Here is an 18679-nt window from a genome sequence, read left to right as displayed (position 1 = left end):
ATCTGGGCCTGGGAGATCTGGTAGGTGGTCTCACAGGAGATTTGCGCCTGGGAGGGCTATGCTTGTCCATCTCCTCCACCAGATCCTGAAGAGGAGACCTGTGCTGCGAGCTGGCATAGTCTTGCATACGCTTTGCAGCCCCAGAATCTCTCCAATGGTCCAAAGACCTGTACCATCTAGGTGACAGTCTGACTTTATCCGCCCAAGGGTCCATCCGACGCTCAGGTGATTTGCGTACCGGACTTCTGTACTTCGAAGATGCCGTGGAGGAGCCAGAGGACCTTGAGGTGGAATGACGGGAAGCTGACTCCGTTACCATCACCACATCTGAACATCTCGACGTCGAGCGATCTTCCCTCGTGGTCGAGTGCTTTCGTGGAGTCGGCGGATCAAACAATCTTGTTTTTGAATTTCTATGCGAGGATGTGTGGTCTCTCGACGTCGAGCGGCGATGAGCAGCCGCCGACGGAGTTCCATGCCTCGACGTCGAACGGCGAGTACCGGCCGTCGACGGAGCCCTCTCTCTCGACGTCGAACGACGATGCCCAGTCGTCGACGGAAGTCTCGACGTCGAACGACGATGTCCTGTCGTCGACGAAGCACCCTGCCTCGACGTCGAGTGACGATGTCCAATCGTCGACGGAGGCCTTTCTCTCGACGTCGAACGGTGATGATCAGCCGTCGACGGAGTTTTCTGCCTCGACGTCGAATGTCTGTGCGACGGCGGTGGAGGGCTATTGGACACCCTCGACGCCGAGAGCTGACGAAACACCGACGGAGACTGCCTCCTCGATGCCGATCGACTCTTCCCTGTCGACGGCGGAGGGGTCTTGGTCCTCGACGCCGAACGTCGCGTCTTCGACGACGGCGGAGGAGTGACACTTCGACGCCGGTCGACGTCTGGATGACGACGGCGGAGGGGTGACCTCCCTCGACGCCGGTCGTCGCCTGGTTGACGACGGCGGAGGGGTCTTGGAACTCGACGCCGCCCGTCGCCCGGTTGACGGCGGCGGAGTTCCCTTCCTCGACGTCGGACGTCGCCCGGTTGACGCCGGCGGAGGGGATTTCGACGATGGAACTGGATCCTTCGACGTCGTCGACGTACCTGGTCTTCTCTTCGACGGCGAGCCCGCCGTCGACGGTAGTTTAGACGATGAATGATCCACCGGTGGTTCTTTTCTCAGCGCCGAGCCCGACGCTGAGGGTGAGGGGTGTGAAGACTTCTTTCTGGAAGATGAATGAGTCTTCTTGGAGCCCTTCCTCACCGGAGATCTTCCTCTTGATGACCTATGAGCTAGGCCATAAATGCGAATCCTCTCCCTGTCTTTTAAAGTTCTTCCTGACAGGTGTTCACAATGAGGACAGGTGCCTGGATCATGTTCCTCAGGCAGACACAGGATACAGACGTCGTGGTTGTCTGACTTGGCCTTCTTGTTGCCACAAGAAGGGCATTTGTCAAAGAGTGAAGGCATTTTCAGGAGAAAATGCTCACCAAAATGACTGAAAAATACAGTATCTTACTTGACTAGATGTTAAATGTCGAGTAAGAACAAAAAATTGTCAAAAGTGAAGAGTTTTTCTGTCAAAAAACAGGAAAATTAGTGGAGCTGTGTAACCAGGGTCCTCCTCTGAAGGAGCCGGAAAGAACAACTGACCTAACTGTCACCCCTGAGGCATGATGGGATACTGGGGGTTATGGGTGCCTTAAAGGCACGGTGTCAGTTTATTGCTATGCTGCTACAGGTTAGCTTTTCAGTCTTTTTAGACTGTGTGTTTGCAATGCAGCCTGGGAGCTTTCTATGCTTCCAGTGAGTTATAAGAATTTCTACTGCTTTCTGAGCATTAAAACAATTTCTAAACAAACTTTTTGTTGTTTCTCATGTTTCTAATGCTTATTATGATACATGTATGGTGGAAATTCTACGCAGCATATTTCAGCTCTGTTTTTATTGGCTGCTATTGCATGTTATATATATATGTATATATATATATATATATATATATATATATATATATATATATATATGAGTATATATATATGTGGGGCACATATTATATAGTGTTTCCGGGGTCCCGCACATGGGCGGGAATATTCTAATGCTTATGACTATTGATGAGGATCCCCTGGAAGAGAACTGCAGCTGACCCTAACATCCTTCTGGCGGAACTGTACATGGGAGTGGCATCTGTAGTGGCGCCACATATGCTTAGTATGTTTCAGAAGGCATTGGAGCAGGGCGGCCTTCCAGTGTACCAATGATTGGCCACAATTGTGGTCAATCTAAAACATGGCAGAGCCCCAGACAACTGCACATCATACAGACCAATCTCGCTACTAAATATGGAGGCGAAAGTGTTAGCTGTGGTACTAGCGACCAGACTTACTGGGGTAACAACATCTATAATTCACCCTGATCATTCAGGTTTCATGCCCCACAAAAGTACTAGGCTTAATTTGAGATGCCTATATGGGGTACTACATCTTACTAGGGAAAGGTCCAAAGAGGACACGGTGCTACTATCGCTGGACGCCGGTATGGTGTTTGATAGTATTGAATGGCCATCTTTGTTAGCGGTGCTGGAAAGGTTTAGCTTTGGCCCGAAGTTCTGTGTCTGGGTTTGGCTACTGTATATGAACCCGCTGGCCAGGGTGCAAGTGAAGGGGGTGGTGTCAAGGCCAGTTGCTCTGTATAAGGACACAAGACAGGGAATGCCCGCTTTCTCCTTATGCTCTTCGCCATAGCACTAGAGCCCGTGACGAAGTGGGTAAGGAGTGACCTTTTTAGCAGCAATTCAGATTGCGATTTAGTGGAGGAAAGGTCATGATTAATTGCGCTGAATGCAGACTCAGGTGTGATTTCACTTTTAAGTTTACGGTTCAGTTGAAATTTTCCTTGAATTCAATCCTTCGGCGTACCTCGTGTGGACCAACAATGCAGTTTGAATCGCTGCTAAAAAGGTGCCTCCAAAGAAAGGAATACTTCAATTAAAAAACACAGGCTTCATCGTATGACATAGAAAAGACTGTATCCAGTCACAGCCCTGATGAGACCTTTATGATTGGTATTGGGACTCGAAACGAGTCTGTATTTTTTAGGGGAACATAGACATTAGATACAAATTCACTCACATGTTCCTCTGGCAGCAGTCTCCAAATTAAAATGAACGTTAAAAATGGCACATGAATTGAGATAATGGCTGTTGCATTTCTTTAATCATGACTGGTTCAAGATAACAAATATTTTGTAATAAGTGAATTGTTTTTGTCAAATGTTTTGTGCATTTTTGTAATATTTGGTTGTAATGAGTATGATTTGTTTGTATGTCTGTGAGAAAAATCTTGTCTTCTCTATGGTCTGATGTAAAACATAAAATGACTTGACACCATAAGTGCTTTTAATAAAATTTGTGTACAAGTTAATGAAAGCTTATTAATTAAAGGAAAGCGGAAACAGCAGACTGGTAGAAGATGGTTTAATAAAATATGCTCTCAGCCCCATGCTGCCCTCCTGAATGCTTTAAAGACTACCCCTAGGGATAGGGGGCTTATAGCCTCTCGAAGAGCAGCCTATAAACAAGTACTAACAGAAAGAAAACGGGAGCTGCGGGAGGAAGCCTGGTCAAAACTCCTATCAACAGAAGTACTGAAAGATAGTGGGAAATTTTGGGAAACAGTAAATCAGCCACTGTTTACAAATGATGAAAATTCCCCCTTGGATAGTAACATCATGGATGAGGCATGGATAGCCCATTTTTAAAACATCTATAGTCTCCCAGGAAATAGCCATGGTTCTCCACATAAGTCGGCTGAAAGTGCCCTCTCTCCTTTAATTTTTGAGGTCCCTGAAGTTGAAAGGGCTATAGGGGAAATGTCTAAAAACAAGGCTCCTGGGCCAGACAGGGTGCCTGCGGATTTGTTTAGAGCTGCTCCGACTTTATGGTCAAAAATCTTAACCCATGTTTTTAATTCTATAGGCCATGACAGTTTACCAGCCTCGTGGGCCACTTCAGTCATTATTCCTGTCTTTAAAAAGGGTGCTAGGCAGGACCCTGCCTGCTATAGACCGATTTCTTTAATCGATTCTTCGGTAAAAATATTGGGTCGGGTGGTACTGCATAGACTGACTGACTGGCTGGCTGGAAGAGAGAGGGGTACTGTCTAATGCCCAATATGGTTTTAGATCTAAACGGAGTACCACTGACCAGTGCTTAAATCTCCACCTTTTAATTAGCAAGTATACGGTGGCTAAGGAGGGGTCACTATACATGGGGTTCATGGACCTCTCCTCGGCGTTTGATTTTGTAAATAGGACAAAGCTCTGGAATATACTTTTAGATATGGGTATTGACGCACCCTTGGTACATTTTTTAGCAGTCCTCCATTCCGACCTCTCGGCAAAAATTTGAGTCAACAGCGAGGGGCGATGTACAAGACACTTTAGGTCAGATAGGGGGGTCAGACACGGGTATATTCTGGCTCCCCTGCTGTTTACCTTATATATAAACGCCCTTGACTCTGAACTTGCTGAGGTTTCCCCAGACATTCCGCGTATAGGGAACTGGTTATACCAGTTCTCCTATACGCGGATGACGCTGTCCTCCTGGCTCCTACCGGAGTGGGTCTTCAGAAGTTGTTGGATGCTTTTGGAAGGTTTATGCAGAGCCTGGATTTAAAAGTAAATGCAAAACAATCTCAGGTTCTGATTGTTGGGAGGGCAAACCGGAATAACAGAATAAAGACCTTCTTCTGTAGTGGGGAAGAGGTCTGTAGGGTACCTACTTTCCCCTATTTGGGGCTTGTATTTGATGAGAAGGGAACTTGGCGCCCACAAAACAATAGCCGCAGTGTGGCGTTTGCAAGGACCATATCAGGGATTACTAAAAAGCTGGGGGCTAAACCTGTAGAAGCAATCTTAATGGTTTATAAAGCCAAATACTTGACAGTTGCAATATATGGTTGTGAAATCTGGGGTTATACAGCCCAGAGTAAAATCCAGTTAATAGAGAATAAATTTCTGAGAGGCGTTCATCTGTTCCTCAGTCTACCCCTACTTTTTCTACTCGTACTGAACTGGGAGTTGGATTTGTTACGGACCATATCAAAATTGCACCTTTGATATATTGGTTAAAAATCTGGCTGAAGAGGAAATTTCACTAAACCATATTATATTGAAAAACTGTTTGACGTTGGACAAAGCCAATAAAATCCCATGGTTGGCATATATAAAATCTGGCTTTCAAAAAATAGGGCGTGCGGTCCTTTTTTCTTCACCTGAAACCATACCTAAAAAGGATATCGCACTGACAAAAAATGCTATGTCTGACCTGTTATCACTGGAGCGAGAGGAGATCGAACTGGCGAAACCAATGACAAGAGCCAACTATGCCCTGGTTAGCTGTGCAGGCCCTGAACCCTATCTGATTACAGTGAATATCCCATACCATCGGTATCTTCTGATCAGATTCCGGTTCAACCGGATACACTATTCCTTGGGTTCCTTCCAAACTTGGTGTTCCCCAGAACAGGCAGACCCCTGTAATTGCGATAATTTCTCAAACCAGGATACATTACACTTTTTTATGTTTTGCGACTACTTTCAGGCATGTAGAAGGAAGTTTTTATTCCCAATATTGAGGGAGGCTGGATTTACACAAGTTAGGCCAGCACTTGTGTACCTACAGCAACTAAATTCACCCCGAATAATGTTCCATGTCGCAAACTTCCTGGTTGCTGCTATTCGCATTAGGAAAAAGTCCAATATTCCAGCACCAACCCTGTGCGTCCCTGATTAGAATATTTTAATCTTTGATAAATTGGTTTTTAGGGTCAAGCATATCCATATGGTAGTATTTTTTAAATATTTTAAACCCATATTTATGTATGTGTTAAAATTATGTCAAATTGCAGAAAAATGAAATGTCTAAACACGTATTTTTTATATATATAATCAAGCTTTTAATTGAATATTTAAGTGTTATTCTGATTGTACCATGTCTTTTTTGATATTAAGTTATCGAATAAAGGAATTCTGACTGACTGACTTTGAACAATTAAGACTTCAAGATGAGTAAAATACTACAGACCAATGAAATCAGTAAATGGTCTGATTCTGTGTAAATAATATACAGTTCATTAACATGACGGCTAGATAATTCATTAATCTCCGTTTAAAATTCATGGCATTGCCACGTTTGTTTTATATTCTCCAGAACACTCCTAGTAAGATATCACCAGGCTTATTGCAGAAGATTGACTATGAAATAAGACCGCTTCTATGGGACAGGGAAGCTCCAGGAAAGCCCTGCATAAGTTACAGAGGGGAGTGTTTGAGGGAGGGATGGCCATTCCAGATATGAGGAAATATTGCTGGGCTGCGCAGCTGGCCACTGCTAATGCTTGATCATTCGTGGGTCGAGGTGAAGCTGCTAACAGAGTCGATCACCTCTCAATGGGACCGGGGAATACCCTGCGGCATTATACCGTAGAAAAACTGAAAAACTACTTCCTTCACATACACAAACAGTAGTACACATATGGAGGGAAGCAACTAAATCCTGGGCTGGGAAGGGAAACTAACTGAAAGGACTCCCTTGTGGGACAGTGACCTCCTTCAGGAATTTGGCGGACTGAAGGGTTTCCGTCAATGGGGGCTTCTTGGGATTGGCTATTTAGGAGACGTCTGGAGAGGACAAACAATTGTTGAGTTTGCAGATTTACAGGCAGAGTACCAGATGCCCGACTCTGAACAGTTCCGATATTTGCAACTGTAACATGCATGGCGAGCCCACATGCAGGTGAGTGACCAACTGCCAGAACACACACTACTTGAAGACAGGGTATTATTCGATCCAATGCCGGAAAAGGGCACTTGTCTAATATACAAAACGCTAATAAATAATCCCCTGAATCCCCTCAGTACTCTCCGAGAGGAATGGGAGGCCAAGTTAAGCATAGTAGAAGATGATGATGATTGGGCAGAGGCAATACAGAGTCCCTGGGAGGTGGCTAGAAGGACACGGTTTTGCTTTATACAGCTTCATATTTTGTACAGAATGGGCCGCAGTGATACTGCTCATTGCACAAGGGGCTGTGGAGAGGTAGGCACTTTCTTTCACACACTGTGGGCCTGCCCCCAAATCCAGCAATACTGGAATGGGATAGTGCGAGTCATGTCCGACGTGGTGGGTCATGAGATCAGACTGGAGGCTCAATGGCATATACTGTGAGAGAGAGGGGATGACTCGTGGCCTAAACACACAAGGATATAGCTAATTGTAGCAGACAGTGGCAAAAAGAAATATTGCAAGGGCGTGGGGTGCGATTCAACCTTAGAGGGTTACAGAGTGGTAGGCGGATCTCGATTGACGCTGTGTAGCTGAAAAAGTAGTGTACCAAAGCACTGGGTGTCCAAGGAAGTGGAGCAAGGCATCAGGGTCGGTGAGTGAAATATAGAGAGACCAGACATATTACATCTGTGGAAGATGCTATAGGAGGGAAGGTCGTATGGAGTTTCATAATTGTAATGGAATGTCTCAAAGGTTGAACTCACTGACACTATACTGTAATGGAACAACTGTATTGAATATGAGCGATGAACCAGATACCCTCACTGAACCTTTCTAGATGATTCTGTATAACTGAAGGGTGTTGCTGAGTATTTGTTGAATATAAAGAATGTTTTTAAAAAAGCCACGATGTTGAGCATTTTAAATAATCAAATCACAGCCAAGTATTGCACCGAGATGCATAGCAACGACTGGAATACTTTGCAGGAGGTCAGATTGTGCAGGGAAGGAAGAGAAGATTGAAAGATATAGAGCTTTGGATCACTTCCACACTGGGGGCGGCTTTCCAATATAAACCTGCATCATGTTTGAAAAATATTGTCTGTATCTCCCCAAAAAAAATAAAAGCACAAAAAGGCAGTTTCTTACTACTTGGATTTAAAGAGCAAATACTTGGGGTCGGCTCAATGCTCCACAGTAAGTTCATTTTAGCAGAAACAAGCAGTCTGCTGCTATAGTAACTATTCAAATCAAGGATTTGACTCCACAATATACATTTTTTAAACAAAGGCTCATTGAAATAATATATAAATATATATATATATATATATATATATATATATATATATATATATATATATATATATATATATATGTATGTATAGTTAAACCATACGTCTATGTCATAATGGCAAACAGAACATTAATTAAGACTATTTTGACACACCTTAGAATTACAATTCAAATAAAGTAATCAAGTAGAAAGGTTGCGATCATACCTGTCGACAACTTCACCTTTGCGCTCTCTTGCAATCATGTCCAACAATGTCTGCCTCAAGTGATCCCGAATACACCCATACCGTACGACTTGATCCCGGAAAATTATTAAACCCAAATTATAGACATTTTCAACGTTATTTTGCTGTACATAAACCCGGTCCTGTAATTAAGAGAATACAATTTACTAATCAAGTTAAAGTATGGCTTTATTTAAAAGATGCTTCAAGATTCTCAAATAAGGGATGTTTCCCCCTCTAACAATAGTTAGAAAATTTTTAAGTTTTGTACATATTCTACATGCTTGTATATAGCGAGGAGCAAACATGAACATTCAAAAAACTAAGGCACACACTGAACACCACAACAAGACAAGTACTAATAGCAACCCAACAAAATAATAGTCAAAATATAGACAGCAATCCTTAAGATATACACAGATTCCAAACACAGATGTTAATGAGATTTCAGTAAGACGTAGGGGACATCCATTTTAGGATTCTGAACATACTCCTAAAAGGCACCGTTATAGTCTCTTTTTGGAGTTTACAAGTCAAGTCTGCACCTAAGAAGATTCCTTGGATTTTTTACTACCTCAGATGAAGAAGTGCCTGTCCTAGCACAACAGGATATTTTTAATTTCTTGAGCGCACAGTTACCCGAGGGTGTCCTGTCGCTGGCTACCAATTTCCTTTTAGCAGAGTGTGTAATAGCCTATGTGGCAAACAGCCAGGTTTTCAGCCCCTTCCTGAAAGTCAGCAGCTCAGGGCCGATCTTAAGATGGAACGGAAGCTCGTTCCATGCCTGAGCGGCACATGTGACAAAGCTTCTACCACCCCAGCTATCTTTTTTGGCTAGGGGTGCAACCACCCCTTTGGATCCAGCGGAGCGAAGGGCTCTTCTGGGTATGTACCATTGTAAACGCTGTTTCAGGTGGTCTGAGCCTATTCCGTGAAGGGCCTTGAAAACCATACACAGGCATGTTAATTGAACCCGCTGTTTCACTGGGAGCCAATGTAGCCTTTTTATTTCTTTTGTGACAGAAACAAACTTTGGGTCCCAGTCAGCAGTCTGGCTGCTGCATTGTGCACCAGTTGGAGCTTGTTTAGGTGTTTCCTTTGGATATTAAGGCAAAGGCTATTACAATAATCCACGTATAACAGGATTAGAGATATTATTATCCTTTGACTGTCTGCTGGTAAGAATGATTTTATTTTCCTTATAATTAGCAGAGATTACCGCGTTTACCTGGTCCCCAAAGGTAAGTTTATCAACTATGACACTCAGATTTTTTTGCTTTCCTGATTGGCTCATGGAGAGTCCATAGTTCTTCTGGCCACCAATCTGACGTCCAAAAGTTGACATTGTTGCCAAAAATTAGGACCTCTGTTTTATTTGAGTTTAACTTCAAACAGTTAGTCGTCATCCATAACCTGACCGCTTTCATGCAGTCGAGGAACCTTTTCCCTTTCTCAACCTTCAGGATTGATGGTCAGCTATCCTGTGCATACAGCCCAGTTTGAAAATGTCAGTTTTGTGAAGAATAAATTTAACGTGGTTAGCAGTCATTCAATTTTTGGAATCAAAAAAGCAAGGCACTCAGGGTATGTTGTCACAAAGGCTCTGAAACCTGATGACCTGTGCATCATCTGCTTAATCAATACAGTATGACCTAAGGATTGAGTAAGGCCTGGCAGATGGTTACGATGGATATTGACAAGAAGGGCAGACATTGCTGAGTCCTGAGGAACCCCAGCTTTTGGGCGGTAGAGGGCAGAGATATATTTAGGTAGAGAAGAAAATGCGGACTTGTTTTGCCAGGAGGGAGGCTATTCAATTAAAGACATTGCTCTGAATACACACTTATGTTGAGTGATCAACAAATGTCAGTGATGGACCAAGTCAAATACTGCAGACATATAACTGAATCAATGCGGTTGCCCCATCTGAATCAGCCTGTGCTGTGAGCTAATCATGTACAGTATAGACAGGGATAAATTCAGTAACTTTGCAAACGATGTAAATTAATCTGCGAAACGTAAAGTGTGTACTTGTTTCAATAAATTCCAGTATCTGGTGAAGGGCACATTTTTTATTTGTTTGGTGAGAAACCATTTATTAGCTATTGGTCTGTAGTGTACAGGTATTCAATATCTTTAGTAGCGGATTAAAGATTACTTGGCAAGGTACTAGTACTAAATGAATAATTAGTAATCATTTATGCTTCTTCTGAAATAGTTTCAAAACGTAGGATTTCGCAGAAAATGGACAGGAGCATGGGTCGGTTGGGGTCATGAACGTTAATTAGGTATTGCCAGAAGTAGAAACTGTAATCCATCACTTGCCCTACAGTACCCCAGAACAAAAATGGGTTAAAGAATTTGCAAATGTATTCCAAAAAAGACTGCAGCCTGTGAGAAAAACGGGAAAGGTGTAATTGACAAAAGTTTTTATTTTTATTTCTCATACTGAAAACGACCATCTATCTTTAACCAGTTCTACAGAAAGCATTCCGTTTTAGCATGTTAAGAGTAGGTGTGAAAATTAAGTTCTGTTTAAATAAAGAAATTTCACATCTTTGGAGTAAACGATCATTGTTTTTAGGTCTTGCTTGACAGTACAGCTGCTTACAACCCCTATTACTAATTCTTTAAAAATATTGTGGAGTTTCGAGGATGGTGAGCGGGAGGCCTCGAAAACCCCTAAAGAGATGGCCATACGCTTAGGATTTTGATTAATTCAGATCCGACCCTTACACCGCTCCTATTATGCTATAACAATGATGGTACTGATCGGGCAGACAAGAGATGAACAATGTCTAGAGGGTGCAGGCAGACAGGCACCTTCTTTCACATCCTCGGAGACGGTCCCCTTAAACAAAAATACTGGGTGGCAGTGACTGTTGGGCAGTGACTCTGCGCAGCTGTGGAGCGTGCTACTGTTGACATCCCTGCACAGTGCACAGCTGTGTCTGAGTGCTTCCTTTCACCCCACTGCACAGTAGTGGCGCGTGCTTCCTTTCACAACACTGCACAGTGCAAATATGTGGTGTGTGCTTCACCCCAGTGCACAGCCGTGGTGCGTGCTTCCTTTCACCTTATTGCACAGCTGTGGTGGACGCTTCCTTTCACCCCACTGCACAGTGCACAGCTGTGGTGCATGTTTCCTTCACCCCAAGGCACGAGCCCCCTCCATCACACCCACGTGGTTCTCTCGTTTTCTGTTTAGTAAATACATTTCACACACAGATGCCCAGGTTTCCGATGTTGTACAAAAGGGGGGACCATCATCCCCTTTTGTATCGGTTTCCGATGTTAGCATTTGTGAACTCACTGGACCTCGCAGCTATTACAAATGTAGTTGAGCTTATATAGCGCACAGCTACCCGCAGTGGGTTTCCCGGCGCTTGCTTAGGGAACCCGTCCTGGTATTCCCCTGTGAGATAGCAGGGTATCCACAAGGTGAAAGTCAGGCATCCCGCCGCGAGGGGCCGTTGTGGAGATTAAGCAAGCTATTGCCCAGAGTCGCAGAGTGTGAACCCGTGAGTTGAGGAGGCACCGGGGCGAGAATTATCGAGTCCGTGGAATTTTTAGCCCAAGACCCGCCGAGCCGGGGAATTGAACCCTGGTCCAGGACCAATCTCAGCTTCCGGGTCTGCTGCCTCTAACCCCTGAGCCACACTTCTCCACCCTGAGCCACACTTCTCCACGAGGCGCGTCCACTCCACCCTGGCCGGGGGACAGACCCCCACCGCCACGAGCTGGATTATAAAGCGCCCTGACAGAAGCACCAGAGCACTGGACCTTGCAGATTTCCTTACAAGGCGCATCCTCTCCACCCCGGCCGAGGGACAAACTCCTCCGCCAAAAGCTGCTGTAATGGTATGGTAATATTATTAATTTTTATTATTCCTAGTAACTTTGGCATTGACATTATTGCCCTTTATTACACTATTTGTTAGTTTTTAAATCATCAGCAGCAACATTTGTGCCCCTGTGCTGCCCAGACAGGAAGCACACCAGTACCATCACTGTAACAGGAGGTAGACCCACCATCCCTCTCGCACTTCCAACAGACTGCTCTACAGTAAACAGTCTGTGTATTGTTTTTTATCGCTGCAATTTATCTTATTTTATTTATTTTATTTTGAAAGTTTTATATAGCGCGAACAAGATCTTTGCAGATATCAGAGCGCTTCACAGACGAAGGGAACAGCGTGTGGGTAAACTAGCAATTGGGGTGGGGAAGATACAAGTGGGAGCATAGTCATCAAGATACATCAATAATGATACAAGTGCAATATAATTGATAGCGTAAACACTCAGGCAGGTCAATAACATGCGTCATACAAAAATGCAAAAAAGATTAGTAAAACTGAATGGTGCACCGTCTGTGAATAACATTCCCAGTCATAATTCAAGTGTATTTAGCCATGAGGATAGCCTTTACTTCTCTCTTAAAAAGCATGGTAGAGGAGATGAGTCTGATTTCAGGGGGGAGTGAGTTCCAGATCCTGGGTGCCATTCCTGAGAAGGAGCGTTTATACGTTTTTTCCTTGCGGAATCTTTGGGGCTTTAGCAGAAGGTTGTTTGTGCCTCTGGTGTTCCTAGAGCCTCCGGAAATCGTCAGCTTTTGGGCGAGGTATCCGGGTGAGCTCAGGTGGACAGCCTTGTGCGTGATGCAGGCGATTTTCAGATGAATTCTGGCTTCAAAAGGCAGCCAGTTCAGGGCTCTCAGGTCAGGGGAAATGTGTGAGTGTTTTCTTGAACCGGTGATGAGTCTCGCTGCAGCGTTTAGAGAAGCTCTTATGGGTGCCGTGGTAGTTAGGGGGAGACTGCAGAGGGCGATGCTGCCGTAATCTATTCGAGGGATGACTAGAGCTTGTACCGCAGTTTGGAAATCTTTGGCTGGAAGGAAGGGTTTGAGTTTCCTTAGGGTATTGATCTGATAGTTCGCCCCTTTAGTTGCTTTGTTGATGTGTTCCTGCATGTTGAGGTTGGTGTCAAGTGTTATTCCTAGAGATTTTGCTGAGTCCACAATGATGGGCTGAACATTGAGTGCGGTTAGATGTTTAAGCCAGATTTGAGTGCTAGTGATCTTCGCAGGAGGTGAGATCAAGAGGAACTCTGTTTTAAGAGCATTGAGCTTGAGGTGATTAGCAGCCAACCATGATTGGGTGCTTCTGATCGTTGAGTTCAAGAGCATAATGTCTTTGGGTGATTGTACTTTGAGATACAGTTGAGTGTCATCGGCGTACATGTGGAATTGGACATTGGATGCTTGTAGCAAGGTGGTGAGAGGTTCCATAACTAGGTTAAACAAAGTTGGGGATAGGGAGGATCCTTGTGGGACGCCTAGCGTTACCGGTATTGGAGAAGTCATCAAATTGTTACTCTTGAATTTCTGCGTTCTGTTGTGTAGAAAGGATGTGAACCACTTGAGCAGAGTTCCAGATATAACCATTCTTGAGTTTAATAGGTCAAGTAAGTTCTCATGTTTGACGGTGTCAAATGCAGAGGAGAGATCAAGAAGGATCAGGAGGCAGGTATCGTTTTGATCTAGGATTTGAAGGGCGTCGTCAATTATGTGTATCATAGCAGTTTCTGTACTGTGGTCCGCTCTGAAGCCTGATTGATGAGTGTTGAGTGTTGAGTAGCTCAAACTGATTAATGTGTCTAGCCAATTGAGTTTGTGCGCATTTTTCGAGCAATTTGGCAAGAGTCGGAATGTTGGTAATGGGACGGTAATTATTTAGATCAGAGGGGTCGGCAGTAGGTTTCTTTAGTAGAGGTGTGACTTGTCCAACTTTCAGGGAGTCGAGGATGGTCCCTTGTTGAAGTGAGCTGTTGATAATTTTAGTCCAAAGTGGGAGAAGCGACGGGGTAAGGTCTTTGACAGCGTTGGCAGGAAGGGGATCCGTGGGCTCCTCACCCGTCCCCTTCACTCTTCCCCTCTCTCCCTCCCACTGTCTCCTGCCCGAGATTGGTGCAACAGACATAAGTGTTTAGGTTCTGTTAATCTGCAGGAACATTAATACCCTTAACAGGCCCACGCCACCACTTCAGTTTAGCATAAAAAGTTGACATCTATTAATTCTCCACAAATAACTCTCCACTACTCCTATCTAATTAAAATATTATTTCCCAACATCCACCCTCCCGTTGTTTATATCCCACACCTAAAAATACTATAACAAAAATTAATTACAACAAGCAATGAAAAATTGACAGCATTGCATAAACAAATAAACTAGAATACATTTTTTTGTATTAATTTTACAATACTTCAGTTGTATATAAGGTTTGTTTGGTTAGATACAAGGTGACAGAAATAGTTATAGCACTTATTTTTATTATAACATTTTCAACATGCTGCACAACATTCACAATGCTTTACAACACATTAAAAATGTTAAAGAAGCCAATAGCTCTGTCTAAACACTTATAACGCCCCTAGGCGAGACCTATTGGCTATGCCAATGCTTGTTTTTAAATAGGTTGTGAGTTTTGTCTATTCACAAGAGTTCTATTCTCTCATCTCAAATTGTACCACTTTCTTGTGATGTCATTGAGGGCAAGGGTAATGTCCCTTCCGCTACTTCTGGCTTTTTGGGGAATGGACATGCATGTTTGGGGGATCCTGACTTTTTACCATGCAGCAATGGTTATTTGAATGATTTTTCAGAGAAAGGAAAGGAAAGGAAAAAACTTTAGAGTTGCAAGTTCCATCACTGGGATTCCATAAACTGGCTGCATGTTGTTATTCAACATTTTACATGAAATGAGAAGGCAGGACTTCACATATATTTTCCAAAGGCTGTATTCTTTCTGAGCAAGGATCCATTTTTAACTAAGTCACATTCTCCTTCACTGATGCTGAATGGGGATGTCCATTACATGACTGCAGAAAGTGGGCAGAGAGTCGGGGGGGGGGGGGGGGGTGAGTGGATCTGATGAAGGGAAAAAAGACGGGTGCCTCAAAAAAGTGAATGACAGAATGATGTACAATGTGATAATATTACAAGTCCTGAAATATTGGTAGCTGTGCATAGAATGGTACCATGAGTTAGCCACCTGATTTTGTACTGGGTGGATTCCTGGGCAGGCAACAGGAAACCGAGCTTATCTGACTGAAGGCATGCGTGTGCTAGTTCTTAAGCAACTAGGTGTTCATTTTGAGCAACTATAGAAGAACTGGAGAAAAATCCAATCAAACAGATTTTTCCTGCATGAGCCTGTTACTTATTTTATGGAAGACTGTCAGAAGCAGGGTGACAAGTATGCCAATCTTTATAACAACTCTGGCGTAAGAGTTATGAAGTGAGTTTCTCACCGCTACCACGTCAACAATGAAGCCTTCACTGCATAACTTTTCCACCCTAATATAGTCAAGTACCTAAAAGGGGTTTGTTTGTTTAGCTAAATGCAAGAGAGTACTACTGGTGACCCTGGGATAGAAGGGGTAGCGATTGAGAATATCACCTACACAATACTGCCCAGTAACCTCTCAAAGCTACAGAAACCCAGAAAATGCCTTGCAGTTCCTTGGGAGCGTGAGGAGAAGATTAATGCCTTTGAGTTTGCATGGTGGTCTTTTTTATACTACGCTCCTATAACCAGAAGACCAGGGTAGACTTTGAAGAGCAACGTTAGTTGGCATTTTCTAATGCCCTGAAGATAATTAGTTCCTTGTTGCTAAATGTTCTAAAGGATATTTGTGGGATAAATGAGATTTGTCAACAGTATGACAGAAAGGTATCAAATACTCTTGCAGCTTCGCCTTGACACTGGATAGGAACTTAACACAAATAGAGACACTGAAAAAAATACCAAAAGATGACAAATGGTGGGAAAAGCTTTCGAAATCAATTGGAAACCATTAGCAAACTACACAACAATTAGAAGAAGAAGAAAAAATGAATGCTCCAGGCTCCAAAGTCCACTTAATGGTAAAACTAACTCAAATGCCAGAAGAGTGGAACCCGAAGCAGAAGCTCAGCTTGGATGTGCTTAAGGAGGCAAGGAAACTTTGTTTATAAACGACTGAATCGTACCATATTCCTTTTTTACATTTTTTTTAGTGTGAGAATCAAACAAATTTCGGAAGTCACAATCTCGTAAAAAACTCTTCGTGTAAAAATAAATTACTAAAATTTGGTTTAAGAAAGACTTGTTTGGGTGCGTGTTCCTACACAATTAAAAAAGTCATCTTCGTATAAGTGTAACAACATACCGCACACAACTGGAAATAGTTGGGATTTATAAATATCAAGGAAGATATTCAAAGTAATAACTTCTGTTTCTGCATCCAGTTGCTAGAACTGCAGCCTAGTAATATTGAGCTCTCTAAGTAGTATAAACGTGTGGTGCATACAAAAAATAGTTTGCGTGCTAGTCAAAACAAAACTGTAAATTTAAGTACACACCATATACATCAGGATGTCTCTAATCATAACCATGGCAGTCTGGTGGTCATTCCAAGCTTGATTTAACGTTTGTAGAAAATTGTTATTTAAAGAATTTAATACATCTTCCCGCACCTGAAATAGAAAATAAAGACATTAGATATTAAATATTCAGTTGCGTACGGAGTGATATACTTAAGATGCAGTATGTTTCCATAATAATTCCCATTTTTATGCTGCATGCAGTACCCGCATTAAATTACAAACAAGGCAATAATTGAGTTAATACAAAAACCAGCCGCTACAATAATGTTGACATTTACTTAATAAATACCTTCTATAATCCCAAAATACTGTCCCTAAAAAACACTTCTGGGCATCCTAGTACTATGCTCTTTCATTGCTCTTAGCACTTTTGATGGAAATGTCTTACGATGTTTATATTCCAGCATGTACTAGTAACGTCAACATTAATGATGGCGACAGGTATGTTGCCACCATTTGTGCAGTAGATGTTTTATTTCCAGAGTTATGATTCATACCGCAGAACCTAGGTGATTTCATGTCAAAAGTTAAATATTCCAACGTGTTTGACTCCTCAGAAAAAGTGATCTGTATTATTTTACTTCATAACAGAACAGCAGCTAGCTGTTACACTAATGCAGTAAATATAGTGCATTTTCAATGTTATATAATATACATTATGTAATTTTACAACATACAAAAGCACCCCATTAGCCAAAGTGAACATGGGTATATCAGAACAGTGGTTCACCTATGGCTCAGTTAAAAAATATGATCATTTAGCAGTTGAATCATATCAGAACAATATTAGTTGGTTGACACATAAGGGGAGAGATCGCACATGACGATGTGAATGTTCTTGACAGGTACCTGGAGTCGGTCGAGTAGGGAAACGCTCAGATGTGTGGTCTTTGAAAAAGCCTACAAATGTGACATCAATCATTATTGCAAATGTTGGAAGCCAAACTGTTCAAGGGCTATTACCTACAGCACATTCGTATTTGGAGCTTCTGAACTCATCTTCCTGGACACTGAGATATGCTATGGCCAGACTGCAGACCATACCCAAATTTCGCCTGACTAGACTGGGAGGTCGAGGCTCTCTGATCACTGCAATTAAGCTTTGGAACTTTCTCCCAGACTAAGAAAGCAGACTCACTTTCTTACATTTAAAAATAACTAAAACAAGGTTATTCCCTAAAAAATAAATTGACTAGGACAATACTGCCATCTCCTCTCATTTAGTCCCATGACAGCTTTGTTAACCTAGCGCTTTACAAAACCCACACACAATATACCATAACGTGGCATCCACATCAAAAGTATAAAGCCCCATTTAGGACTCTGTGGATGAGACATCAATAAGCGTGGTCAAACCAGTTTGAATTGCAATGTAATTTGGAATTGACACTAAGCAGGCAATAACTGCATCACCACTGCAAGCAGTACTGATTGATTCCAAAACCTTATGGCCTACAAAGAAGGACCCTTTAGTTCCTTCAAAAGAGGACCAAAGGTCTGTGTCTGGTTTTAGCTCAGCCCATGACAAAATATAGAATATCCAGCGATTAGAAAGAATCTGGGTCACTGACATGTAACCTACTACCTAAAGTAGATGCCTCCATGATGTCGTATGAGCAGCAATCCAGGTTATGATTTCTGCTCTCTCTAACCAATCATACATATTAGACTTTCAAGTGGAACTCTTCTATTCAACATCTACACTGACTGAAAAGGATGACAAAAATAAATAACAGAGGAAGTATAGACAAGTAGGAGCAGAATCATGCAGCAAGTTAAATACTGCCATGCAACTGCTCTCCAATTCTAAAGAACTTCCTTAGTGTTCCAACATTTTTACTGAAAACTGCTAAGAATGTAAAACAAAGAGGAACTATTAAAGATGAAAAACGTTCATAATATTCCATCGAAGTGTGATTATCATAGAAGTCATGTATACAAAGCCAA

At 42.7% G+C, this 18679-nt stretch overlaps 1 protein-coding gene across 1 annotated transcript in view; it reads right to left on the bottom strand.

Annotated features, from left to right (window-relative positions):
* The window catches only part of CUL3 (cullin 3), a 580651-nt gene that overhangs the window by 434085 nt on the left and 127887 nt on the right, over positions 1-18679 (bottom strand). Inside the window, exons 3-4 of the mRNA XM_078665956.1 lie at positions 16709-16822; positions 8286-8446 (exon numbers count right to left, since the gene is read on the bottom strand). Coding sequence (XP_078522082.1) covers positions 8286-8446; positions 16709-16822 — 275 coding nt within the window. The remainder of the gene's footprint in view (positions 1-8285; positions 8447-16708; positions 16823-18679) is intronic.

The sequence above is a fragment of the Lissotriton helveticus genome, chromosome 11 (genome assembly GCF_964261635.1).
Source record: "Lissotriton helveticus chromosome 11, aLisHel1.1, whole genome shotgun sequence".
Classification (NCBI taxonomy): Eukaryota; Metazoa; Chordata; class Amphibia; order Caudata; family Salamandridae; genus Lissotriton; species Lissotriton helveticus.
This window is presented reverse-complemented; position numbering and strand designations above follow the sequence as displayed.